Source organism: Haliotis asinina, chromosome 6, assembly GCF_037392515.1.
Source record: "Haliotis asinina isolate JCU_RB_2024 chromosome 6, JCU_Hal_asi_v2, whole genome shotgun sequence".
In the NCBI taxonomy this organism is placed as follows: Eukaryota; Metazoa; Mollusca; class Gastropoda; order Lepetellida; family Haliotidae; genus Haliotis; species Haliotis asinina.
In genome coordinates this window covers 23,949,897-23,963,200 of record NC_090285.1, presented here as the reverse complement: position 1 = coordinate 23,963,200, position 13,304 = coordinate 23,949,897, and the positions used below count along the sequence as shown (strand labels likewise).

General features: G+C 42.8%; 1 protein-coding gene across 1 annotated transcript in view; it reads right to left on the bottom strand.

The window, feature by feature from the left end:
* Window positions 1-13,304, bottom strand: part of LOC137286955 (uncharacterized) — a 31,393-nt gene that overhangs the window by 1,235 nt on the left and 16,854 nt on the right. The window contains exons 3-12 of the mRNA XM_067819004.1: window positions 8,542-8,701; window positions 6,961-7,131; window positions 6,344-6,435; window positions 4,636-4,862; window positions 4,032-4,285; window positions 2,987-3,209; window positions 2,238-2,327; window positions 1,888-2,096; window positions 1,177-1,377; window positions 314-491 (exon numbers count right to left, since the gene is read on the bottom strand). Of these exons, the coding sequence (XP_067675105.1) occupies window positions 314-491; window positions 1,177-1,377; window positions 1,888-2,096; window positions 2,238-2,327; window positions 2,987-3,209; window positions 4,032-4,285; window positions 4,636-4,862; window positions 6,344-6,435; window positions 6,961-7,131; window positions 8,542-8,701 (1,805 nt within the window). The remainder of the gene's footprint in view (window positions 1-313; window positions 492-1,176; window positions 1,378-1,887; window positions 2,097-2,237; window positions 2,328-2,986; window positions 3,210-4,031; window positions 4,286-4,635; window positions 4,863-6,343; window positions 6,436-6,960; window positions 7,132-8,541; window positions 8,702-13,304) is intronic.

The window sequence follows — 13,304 nt, the reverse complement described above, 5'->3', positions numbered from 1 at the left end:
CACACAACTCACCAGGCTCCAACACCCATCCCTGACTGCTGCCCACACAACTCACCAGGCTCCACCACCCATCCCCAACTGCTGTCCACACAACTCACCAGGTTCCACCACCCATCCCCAACTGCTGTCCACACAACTCACCAGGCTCCAACACCCATCCCTGACTGCTGTCCACACAACTCACCAGGCTCCAACACCCATCCCCAACTGCTGTCCACACAACTCACCAGGCTCCAACACCCATCCCTGACTGCTGTCCACACAACTCACCAGGCTCCAACACCCATCCCCAACTGCTGTCCACACAACTCACCAGGCTCCACTACCCATCCTTGAGCGCTGTCCACCCATACTGCCATGGCCTCTGCTGTCACTGTGAAGTTAACCTTCACCATCTTGGAACTAGGGATAAAGACTCGGTGGAAGTCCACCAGCTGCAGTCTTGGTGTAACAACCGTGGCATTCTCCCAAGAGATGTACACTTGCACCACCTGTAGAAGAAAGTCAGGGGACATGCTGGTCAGTTAATACCAGACTTCAGTTTTGTCGTTGGAAAAATAACAGTGAGTAATGTAGCACAAGACCTCATGGAAAACAACTTCTTTATTGCATTGTGAAATGTTTAAGTGCAGATTGTAATCAAACTAAAAGAAATGTCACTATATGCAATAAACAAGAAGTCGTTATCAATAAAGTCATATGACTTATTGACTCACAACTTCTAGAATGCCAATAAAAACAGTAATAACAGTGAGAACTGAACTGTCAGTCGAAGAAATGAATCACATTTAGATATTTCTGATGTGACATGCTGAAATTGTCTTCAACACTGATAAGAAACATGCTGTTGTCAAAAATAAAACACACGTCTGAGATTCTCTGTTTCACACAATCTTCCAAACGGTTCTTCCTTCACTCTGGCCAATGTCTCAACTTCCAATTCAAATCACAACAAAATTGTAATAAAGAATTTATAACATATATCAACTGAACATGGAAACATGAAACAATGATTGTCAAATATCAGTACTTACCAACAGAGCATTCATAGTGCTATGACACGTGTACGTCCTATGGTAAACTACAACTATTATGATTGGTTGTAACATCTAAAAACTCTGGGCCCTGGACCCAGGTTTCTATGGTAACACAGGAGACTGCTGGGTTTCCTCTCACCTCATCAGCATTATACTGTCCAGTGTTGTGTACAACGACACTGCCGGCAAGGTTCTGTCCAGCCTGTATGACTGCAGGGTAGGTGAGGCTGGTGTAGTTGAAGGTGGTGTAAGACAGGCCATAGCCGAAGGGGAACAAGGGATCAGCATTGTAGTAGCGGTACGTCTTTCCGTACATGGAGTAGTCAGTCATCTTGCCAATCTGCAGTCAATGTGCATTTTGTACAAACAATTGTAACTAGGCAACATCTACTAGGTCAAAGTGTCCTCCACAAACAGTTATCTTTGGGTAACACAGATATCCTTGCGCTGCTGTAGGGTTGACCCTCTTCCTTCTGACCAAACCCCTTCAAGAAATTCCTACATTAAGTTCAATTATATCCCTGTGTTTATAAAATCACAAAAAAACGGTATTCTATATCTGGACTAGGTAGAGGGTAGTCTGTTGCCATGGTAACTCTCACCTCTGTACTGTATTAAGCCAGTGGAAATGCAGCTTGTATTACGCTTATTCTACCTTATACTGTCACTAAATTATATTTTGAATAACTCTCCTTGTAATGTAACTAGATCAGTTGTGGTGTAGTTTCTTACTATGGTAACCCAACTCTGAACTGTAAATTGGTTAGTTGCTGAGTAGTTTGTTACTATGGTACCTCATGCATGAACTGTACCTAGGTTAGTTGTGTAGTTTGTTACTATGGTAACTCACCTCTGAGCTGTGCCTAGGCCAGGTGTAGGGCAGTCTGGCAGCTGGGACAGAGTTGGTACCGCTTGCAGTCAGCACCCTGATCAATGCCTGACCTGTCTCCTGAGCCGGGAAGAAACACTGCATGATGGCCAGCACTTTGTTGGCCTTAACGGCCCATGTTATGTTGACTGGCCCAGCACTGAACACCAGCACCACCACTGGAGCATCGCCTGTAAAGTAGCAAAACCAATGAAGCACAACCATTGGTGCAGCCAGCTGTATGTGATACACACGGTAACTCACAGCAGCTGATATAGACAGTTACTGTACTTGACTGCATCCTCCAGTAAGTAATGAAGACAGTTACTCACTGTATTTGACTGCATCCTTCACCAAATCCGGCTGGTGTCCTGGGAGCTGAATATCCCATCGGTCATTGCTTTCACTCTCTGAAACTTGACCTGAAACAACAAATTTTTTTCCATAAAATGTTATGAGGACAGAGCAACACATTACGACTGTCTGACAACACACCCACAACAGTCACTTGATGATGCACACCTTGACATGACATCACAAGTCATCTGTCCACAACTCTGATTGTCACCTTTCACTAGATGAAGCACACCTTGACATGATATCACACGTCACCTGTCCACAAACCTGATTGTCACCTGTCACTAGATGATGCACACCTTGACATGACATCACAAGTCATCTGTTCACAAACCTGATTGTCACCTGTAACTAGATATTGCACACCCTGACATGATATCACAGGTCACCTGTCCACAAACCTGATTGTCACCTGTAACTAAATATTGCACACCTTGACATGACATCACAGGTCACCTGTCCACAAACCTGATTGTCACCTGTCACTAGATATTGTACACCTTGACATGACATCACAGGTCACCTGTCCACAAACCCGATTGTCACCTGTCACTAGATACTGCACACCTTGACATGACATCACAAGTCATCTGTCCAAAAACCTGATTGTCATCTGTCACTAGATATTGCACACCTTGACAGGACATTACAAGTCATCTGTCCACAAACCTGCTTGTCACCTGTCACTAGGTGAAGCACACCTTGACATGACATTACAACTCACCTGTCCCAACACACACAAACACCACTTGGGCGTTGGACACGGCCTGTCTGATCTCTGCACTTGAGTACTTGGAGCACTTGTTGTCATCACAGCCAGGGGCGTAAGCAATGTTGACGGCCAACCCCTTCAGGCCAGCTAGTGGTGTGGTCACATATTGTGGCATCACAGTTGCAGAATAGTCACCAAACAGCTGCTTCATGTTGTCAGCCATTGGCCCCAACACCTGTTACACAACACAGTACAGCCCTCAACATAGTAACACTTGCTAGATATGAACAACAACTGAATCCTCTGAGCAATGAATTCCTCCAACATTACCCAATGAAAAACAACAAATGAGTAAAACTAGGGGTTCTGTAGTTCACCTATATTGTATGTGGACACTGAGCAATGACTATTAATAAGCACAACAGTTTAAATGCTATGCATGTTCAAATACAAATAAGCCATATTTTAGGACTTGAATACCTTAAATGCATTCAAGATAAGATAATGATTTATCGCCCCAAAAGGAATTTTGTGTACATCCGAGTAAAGAACTTATGAAAACAACATTAAAGACATCTGCAAAAACAATGACATTGAATGCACAGTAAACAAAACTATTAATAAGACATATATCTAACAATGAATATACTAAATAAATCATGTTTCAGACTTGTTTAAAAAGGATATGCTAACTGGTATAAAAGATTCTTTTCTTCTCTTTGACTTCACATTTGGTAAAAGATACCTATGGCCAGCTGGTAAAAGGGTACAACAAGGTTTTAAAACATGGTCTGGAGCTTGTAATCTTCTGACAGAAAGACTTAAAACAGATGACATGTACAGGGTGTCAAAACTATTCCACGTCAGACTCTTAATGTGACATGTAATCATTTTGTGTGCTTGTCAGTAAATAGATTCTGGTCTCAAAGATTATCAAGATATAAGGACTGAGTAGTTTGTACCAAATTAGACATTTTGAATCGATCAGTCAATTACCTTAAAAGCTGGCCATGACACCACAGATAATCTCCATGGTCATATCGTCATTAATACTCACAGCAATGTTGTCGAAGCCGCTGGTTTTGAAAGGTAGGAACCCCCCTGTATTCTTTAACAAGACAAATGACTTGATGGCAGCATCTAGAGAAAGCTGTCTGTGAACTGCACCTTGTATAGATGACATGTCAATTGTTGCATATGGATTCATTGTTGGAGGGTCGAACTCTCCAAGTCTCATTCGGGTATAGAACAGTGGCTTAATCCGATCTCGCACAAGGCTTTCATCCAGTTTGTGTTGATTTATGGCTTCAACTGAAGAGAATTTTTGAAACACTCAAGTTTAGTTTAATATAATATCTCAAACGACTGTGTCCAGCTGTTCAGACAAATGTGAAAACTGAAACATTAAAAGATTCTTTGTTCAGAAACATTTTGTTCTTTTCTGATTTTTAGTAACAGACAAGGGCACTTAACTCTAAACTGGATTCAGTGGAACAAAATCAGTAATAAATATTTCATTTTTAAGACCAATGGGATGTCTCTCCTTAAAAAATATTTTTCAGACTAGCACCTGACAAGATGTTGTAAAAGCCATTTTATATCAAAATCCAGCCTTTGGATTCCTAAGAAGCATGGTACTGAACAAGCAGAGTTGTATTTACCAATAGCAGTGTAGACATTGTTCTTGTCATTGGCAGACAGCTCCAGATTACAGCCAGCCTTGACACAGGCTGTGACAGCATCAACATGGTTATGCTTGTAGAAGTGTGTCCAGATGACGTTTTCGATGGCGCCTTCGTCACTCACCACGTAGCCAGTGAAGTTCCATTGCTTCCGGAGTATCTCTGTCAGGATGTATTCGTTGGCACAAGCAGGAATGCCATTCACACTGAAAGTCAGGACAAACAAGTCACATATTTTTACATGTTCTCCTGTCATGTCACAGACTGTCCTTACAATATTATCATTTGTCTCACTATCAGGAGTAGTGTTTGGAAACCAAATTCACTATTGATTATTGGAGCCCTTGCGGTGAACAATTATTGATTATAATTGAAATACATACAATTTTAAGGCTAAAATGGATAGAATTATCATCAAAGCATGAGCACATCATCAGAAGTTAGCCGGCCACTGTAACTTGATAATGCCTGCAAAATGCTTGTCGACGGGCTATTATCAAGCAAGTTGTTAGGTTATGTCATAAGAAGCTCAACTGTTGAAGTTCAATCACCTACGGCTCATTTGAACTTGGGTTCATTATTGATGATATGCCGCTAAACCGATGCCATTGTTTATGTTTTTAATTTATGAAAACTTCTATCCATTTAGCCACATTAACGGTAATGCTATTTTCCAGGGCATTATCATTTGAAGGAGCCCTTAATCTTTTCAACTGCTCTCCTTCATCAGGCATTTGATGAAAGACCTTGGACTTCTGCAAGTGAAAATGCCCTGAAGAATAGCATTACCCGTATATTAATGTAATCACTGATCTTAAGAGGTCTTCCCGAGCTTTTTCCTAATTAGCAACATATTTTCTAAATTTTACTTTCGACATACAAATTATTCTGTTTATCTATACAGCAAATATTTATCAGTATATGTCATTACATTCAACATAGATGTAATATTTATTCACAGACAGCTTATAGTATTTACTACAGTAATGAATACAATGCACATGCACACTGCTGAGCACTTGTTTGTTCATGAATATTCATCAAATTTAATGATTAGTTTACTTCATTGAAGAGTGCTAAACTAAAATAAGAAATTTCCAATTAATTGAAAATATGTTTTTCACAATCAATAATTATTTTTATCCTTCTTCTCACAGTTTTCAATTATATCCCATCATCGGAGCACCACTAGTCAGGACGCAAATATCTGCAACTTGTCAAATAGTTGCGACATGTGTGTAGTGCATTTTTCAAAACATGTCAGGAACTATGGAATCTAGAGAACTTATCCTTACTTGCACAAGTTACAGAGAAATATAATTTCTAATGTGAAATGTCTTTTAAATGAGCAATATCACGATCAGTCATTTGTCAGTCATAAAGACAATGATTTTTGGATCATTTCTTGTGTTGCTGATGCATTCCAGACCAGGGTTATCTTCAAGTCTGCTTGTAGACTCATGTCTTAATGGATCGCTTTTGGCATTAAGCCCTTTTTCTACAAGTACTTATCACTCAAAGCTCCTTAAGTCTACTTTGAAGGGTGCATAACATGCTTATTCTACTGACTTATCACACAAAACAATTTACTGAACTGACAACAAAAGATTTCTCCATTATTCAAAACCTTCTATGTAAGGTTCAGAACTCCTCCAATATTCAGATCAGCAGGTCCATCTAGACATACCTGTTGTAACTGCACATGATACTGAGAGAACCTGCCTTCACACAGGCTCGGAATGCTGGCAGAAACGTTGTACGGAGGTCTCTCTCAGACACCTGTAGAGCAACAAATGAAACTTTAAGCTTCCCCTGCCCAATGAAGTTGAGATGAGTAGAGTGGAGAGTGAGAGTGAGGAGAGGAGCTGAGTTTAGCGGAGTGGAGGGTGAGGGAGGGAGGGAGGGGAGCGGAGTGTTCAACTGAACCTTGGAAATGAAGGACATCCTGCCAGAAGTTTCATGCAATGCCTAACAATGAATTTGTTACATACTACTTCATGCTACTTTTTCTGTTTACTTTCATGAATTGTACTTTACAGGAAACTACATCGCAACACCTGGTTTATGAATGTGAAACATTTCATGCACACATATTCAAGCAGTTTGGAGGCTCTTGCAGAGACTGTCTGATGGAGCTAGCACTGGAGCTAGTAGATAGAGACTGTAACACTTTCATTAACACAATGATACTGTGCACTCTGTTTGAAACATGTTCTTCTCTGTAGCACAAATGTTTTCTAAAGGGTACACCTAACATCTTCAGAGCGTCCCGTGTTGCACCTTATAGGAACAGTCTCTACTTACAACTGCATCAAAAGTCATTCTGGAAGATGGGATGTTCTCTGGACCATCATAGGCAGCGAAGTGTTTACACCCTGCGCTGGCTCGGATATAACGGCGGTCAGTTCCCTGCAGGCCATTTACAAAACTCACTGCCAGTTCACCTGACAGGTGGGGGTCCTCGCCATATGTCTCCTGTCAGAATCAGAGTGAGTGAATTTATTTTTATGCTGTACTTGGCAATATTCCAGATATATGGTCAAGGTCTGTACATAATCAAATCTGGACCAAACAATACAGTGATCAACAGTATGAACATCTATATACGCAACTGGGATACAATGACAAGTGTCAACCAAGTCAGCGAGTCTGACCATCCGATCCTGTTGGTTGCCTCTTACTACAGGCATCGGTTAATGAAGATCAATTTTAACCTGGATCTTCATGGGTGTCAGAATCAGATGTAACATGGCAGATATGAAAATACAAGCCAGGTCTCCCATGCACATACATCAAGTATCACAACTACATCTCATCAGGTTCAAAAGCCGGTTCTCTTGGCCAGAGGCAGTTTCAAGCGCTAGTTTGCCCAATCCCGTTATCTAGTGTCTACAGCCATTTGGCCAGTTAATGCAGCTTGCAACAATCATTTACACTTATCTTACCTCACACTTAAATGTCGTTTTCTGACTGGCTAAGCGCTCTCCTATTATTTTCAATCTACAGCAACTCATTTGGTGCCTTATGATAGTACTTCATAATCTCAAAACACATTGAATCACGCATGATGTTTTGTGAATGCAAACCAAAGGAAGGGAGATGACTCTAAATATGTTTCCTTGTGTCACCTGCAAAATCTAGCGATGGCTACGAAAAGATATACTAGTATTCTAATCAACCAATGACCCCTCATGGCCAGTGAACAACTGATAATGTCTACATAATCTTGCAGGAAAATCCAAAGGAAGGCAGGTATGAAACATTCCAAATTACCACCATTGTATGAGCATGGTGCTAAAAAAGCTTGGATTATTATTGAAGTAAGTCTTGTGAAACTACAGCATGTTGAAAGACTGGCTCAACACACAGCATCTTCAAGATGACACTGTCAGTTTTACACAAGACCCAGGTCTTTACTTAACCAGCTGGTTTCTAAAACCGAACAATGCAGAATATGATTTCAAAGAAAAACCTTTGACAAATAGCGTGGAGTCCAGTTTAAAATCTTTGTTCATTTTAATGTAAAGTGTTGTTCCACAAACCATACTACAATACTTTACAAATGACTGATCTGAAACTACTGTCACGTCATAACTTAAAACTACAAATGGACACATAAGCCAGTGTTTTTTTTAGTTTTACTGGAAATATTCATGGGTGGTCACAAAAATGCTGATGCCTGCAAAATCTGGTATCAGGTCACCAACTACCAGCACCCATCACAAATCCTTTACTCAAACATTTGCCACAGGTCATATTAACACCTACAAGTATAATATTTGATCATTCTCTCAATATTATTAATTTAGAAATGACTGAGAATAAAATCACTCACTGTTAGCGAAAGCAACAACCAAACATATTTCGTTGATGCATGTGCCATACCTGGTTTCGCCCCCATCTTGGATCCCGCATGATGTTGATAACTGGGCTGAAGCAGCTGAGACCACGGTGGTCTCCATACTCTTTGTTGACACTGTAGTAGCGGAACTTCCCTCGCACCTCCACACTTGTTGCCTCAGCAATGTCATACACCAGCTGACGACTTCAAAAATTTATGTTCAACATTTTATAAAGGTGACTACAGTCCGTATGATTCCATTTGAGACCGATGAATTGCTCACTAACACAAAATCTAATAACTGCAACAAAACCAAACAAAATCAACAGACCAACTCTGGGACTTGGGACACCCAAATAATAAAGTTGTTTAACAAACAACCATCATTTTCATGTCACCTTTCGCTATTTTGCATAAGGGGGTCTCTTGCTGGTAGAACAGCCAGGTGGGCAAGGTGCACGAGTGAAATTGACACGTGTGATTTGCTCGGCAAACAAGATATTCGTGATTGCAGTACCTGAAACAATGAGATTATCACACGACGCTAAGTCAATTATTTGCAAAGAGTAGTATAGGGAATGACAGTTCTGGCTCACTTTCAAGAAAAGTCTCTACAAAGCCTTATTTAGTAAATAAGGCTTTGGTTGGGACCTTAGATCTTGCTACTATTACCCCTACTACAAAAAGGTTGGATGCCTATGTCACGTTTATATCGATGACTATTACCGTATGTTGGTAGGAGGTAACACTGTGCCGTACGGTACGATCAATAATTCTTCTCTTACAAACCCCCTACCCGGCCCATCCTTCAAGTAGTATAAGTTAGGTTCGTCGGCTTTCATATCCACTTTATCTATGTTGTAAGTTTTGACTGACCATATAGGATCGGTGGCCCGCTTACGGCTATCACCCTCGTGTTCCCCCGGCTGGTATAGATACCTCACTAGGGCCCTATCTGGTATCTGTTTCTCCTTCCCACGCAATGGAGCGGCCGACTCTGCAACTATTGATTTTAGTTTGATAGCGTCTGCCGGTTTCTTACCGGTGAGACGGGTGACTTCATGGTTGATTGCCGACACCACCTTGGGTAACCTCGTGACCCATTCAGTCGATCGTTTTCCAGGGGTGGCCATCTCCCTAGCATACTGATGGCCGAACAAGCGCTCAGCCAAAGTCCTATTAAATCTCTCAACTATGGCTTGGCTGCGATGGGCTCCGGCCGTGCCACGCCTGACCTTTGTATCGTGTTTGGCTAGTAGTTGTGACACGGCACCCATGAACTCCCGTCCGGGGTCAACTTGCAGCTCTGTTGGCCACGTCAGCGGGCTGCGTTTGTATATGCGTTCGAATCCTCTGGCTACCTGGGCCGAATCTTTCGTGGTCAAGGGTTCGGCTTCCTTGTAACGACTGGCTACGTCCACTACGGTTAAGGCATACTTGTACCTCTTGTCGTGGGGTAGGAACAGTAGGTCTGCCTGGTGAACGCTATTAGGTATGTTAATACCGAACCTCCTTCGAGGCACGTAGTGTGGTGCCGGCAAATAGATCTGCCACAGGGCTTGTTTTTCAAGCCACGCTTTGGCTTCCTCCGGGGGTACTCGCGCTATTTTAGCTAGCTTATCTACTGCGCTAGCTCCTTTCCAGTACCCACACGGGCTGTAGTAAATAGCCTCAAATTTTTTCATGTCCATACGCGTATGTGTTTATCCCATCAATAGCTATCCAACGTTTCGTGTCCATAGGCGACAGGGACGTCTTGTTTATAGTCAGTCCGTATATCTTATGTCCATCACTTCTAAGTGTGTTCATTTTATGTCTAAAGGTACGGGTCTTGAACAGGGCTTCCTTGAATCTGGCGTGTTTGATGTGTTGTTTCACCACATACTTCTTAACCCCCTTAGCCTTCCGGATCTCACTATTGTCGGCTTTCAGTATGGAGTACATCTTAGGTCTCAAACCTATGTACTCGGCTATGGGCGTGCCAGCACACTCGTCCTTCATCTTACCTAGGACCTTTTTATTTACCGTACTGTGTAGGGCATGGGTCTTAGGGTAGTCGCTGGTGTCGTATAAATCGAGGTGTTTTTTCATGTCCTCGTACACGTCCTCGGTTCGAATCTCCATCAGCAGGGAATCCGTGTCAGTGTACAGCACTTCACACCTGTCGCCGTACTGTTTCTTGAGCTCGTTGTAGTAAAAGTCGTACATCAGGTGTTTGGATAAATCGAGGATGCTCATCCCCACGTAAACAGGCCGGTTGAATTTTATGTGGCTTTTCTTTATGTGTAGGGCAACCAGGTTGTCTGTGAATATCTTACTACGGTTGAATGCCGGACTGGCTATCAATCTCCTGAGCTTGTCTTCCTCACTCGACCGAACCAGCTTCACGGTCACGCGTTTCCTCAGGTTCTCCATAGTCTTACCAAACACCGAGTTGTTCATGAGCTTGTAGAGATTTTTCTCAAAATCACTGGTGGCTTTTTTTCGTAGGTCTGTGTTCATTCTGATGTAGGGCTCCATCCATGGGCTCTGGTCGAACATGAGCACCCTGTGTATTTTGGTCAGCCTCATACCCAACGACAGGTACAGCTGTAGGTTGCGATAGTGAACGATGTACTTGGTCTTATTCATTAAGTTAGGCACGAGTTTTTCAACGTCTGTCACACGACCACCCGACAAGTTATGTTGGTACTCAGACATCCAGTCTGGGTTAACCCTCATACGTTCGGGGGCCAGGGGGTAGCTGTTGTGCGATGTGTGTAATTCCTTGGGATACTCTAAGTCAACTTCGAGGATATACCCTTTGTTCGAATCTGGTGCAACCTCCATAACATCAACGTGGGGTACTCATTCGAATCCCCCTGTAGGTAGATACTGACTCATGGCCCAGCCGTACAGGTTGTTTGCGTCGAGGTAGAGAATGTGATTGGTTGGTTTGTTAGGATCGTAACCTTTCATGTATTGATTATTTGCTTTCGCGTATCGTTTGGATGCCATGGAAATCCCACCTCGCAAGCCTTTCTCAATGAATAGGTGCATGTCGTAATCTGTGAGCAATTCCAAATTAACTCCGGTCTTTTTAAGCAAGGCGTCCCACGACAGACCTGGGCTGGTGTAATACCATGCGGGGTCGAGTTTATACTGCTTTAAACACGTCCGCCTAAACGTTTCAAACACGTCGGCTAACAGCAGTACATCTGTCCTCAAGTACAGGTCGTGATAATCACCCAGGTTCTTACAACCCAGTTTATTCCATACGTTAGTCGCGTGTGAGTAATCATCTCGTGAGACGGACGCCTCATTCAGCTTGCTATAAAAGCAGTCAATAGGGGGTAGTCTGGTCTCGGTGAACTTGGCCCAACTATCCATGTACTCATAGGGGTACACACCCTTCCTCATAAGCAGGGGTCTAGTCTCGGCGTCTGTGTATCGATCGGTGATAGGGAAGGTATTGTTGGCCTTGACCAGACTGTCGAGTGATGATAGGAGGAACTGAAACGAGTCAATGAACCTAAGTCCGTTTAAGCTGAAGGAGATGTATCTCTCCATGTTGTTGGGGATGCACGTTATATTACCATCAATTTTCGCGATGGCCTGCATGATCAAGTGTGAGTCGTACCCTCTCAAGTTGTGAAAGACAACGGGGATGTTTATTGTCTTAGGGTTGATTTTAAGCTTGAGGTTGCACGCGCTGTGAGCGGCGCCTCTATACTTACCAGTTATGTGGCAGTGATCTCTCACCGAATCGCCGTTAAGTGGTGAGTCACACACGTGACAGTTAGTGCTACTAGCGTGAGCTAGCCTGTCGACTCGGGTCATACGCATGGGAGCGATTCTATACAATGTATTCCTAATAATTTTTTCTTCCTCCTGCAAACACTTTAGAAACCTTTCAGCGGCGTTAGGGCCCCTATACACTACCGGAGCTTTCGTTTCCCCGTCACAACGGACGACAATGTATCCAAACGAACAGGCTTTATGCTCTTGTGTCTTGTGGGTGAAGCTACCACTGGGGGAATCCCCACCCACAACTAAGGCTTCGAAGTCGGCGTATATGATATAAGGCACAGACATTTGGTTCTTGTGGTTACTGAATTTTAGGATATTATCACCTTCCTTAGGCATGTCGACTCGTATGGCCGTCTGCCCCACACCTTGACAATCATCCCGGTGGGATTCTAATAAATCAGCTCGACTGAAACCGTGTAGGCATCGTACACAAAAGTGTTTTTCCCCATCGTGTTTCGACTGGTCGTGCAACAACCGGCTGAGATGTTTTATCCACGTGTAGTGATACTTTTCACCTCGTTGGATCATGAATATATTGATAACTTGGCGATCCTTCACCGGGCTGACCCTGTGTACTATTGTTGTGTTACCTTCGTGCCCAAAGATATTTATAGCCAGATTATTCTGTTTTTCTACTTTAGTGATCTGGGATATGGGGGTGGGTTCATCTATACCATCCCAGTTGAGCCCATCGTCTTGGGGATAGCTAGAAAGCCTATCTGAATTCTTGCCAGCTGGAAATAAGGCTGACCTGATAGCTAACCTCAGGCAATCGTTTCCTCTATTCTTAACGTTTATTATGGCATGTTTGTTCCTATAGTAGGGAGGCAAGGCTAGGTATGACCCGCCTCTGAACGGCACGTAGTTAGCTATGTCTAGATAGACATTATCGATTTTATCTACAGCCCACCCGGACCCCAAGTGTGTATAGCGTTCTAGGTATTCTCGTATCTGCTGAAAACTGGTATCGATTGATGCGTCAATGGTCTCTGTATGTGTGACGACCTCTTGTTTACCT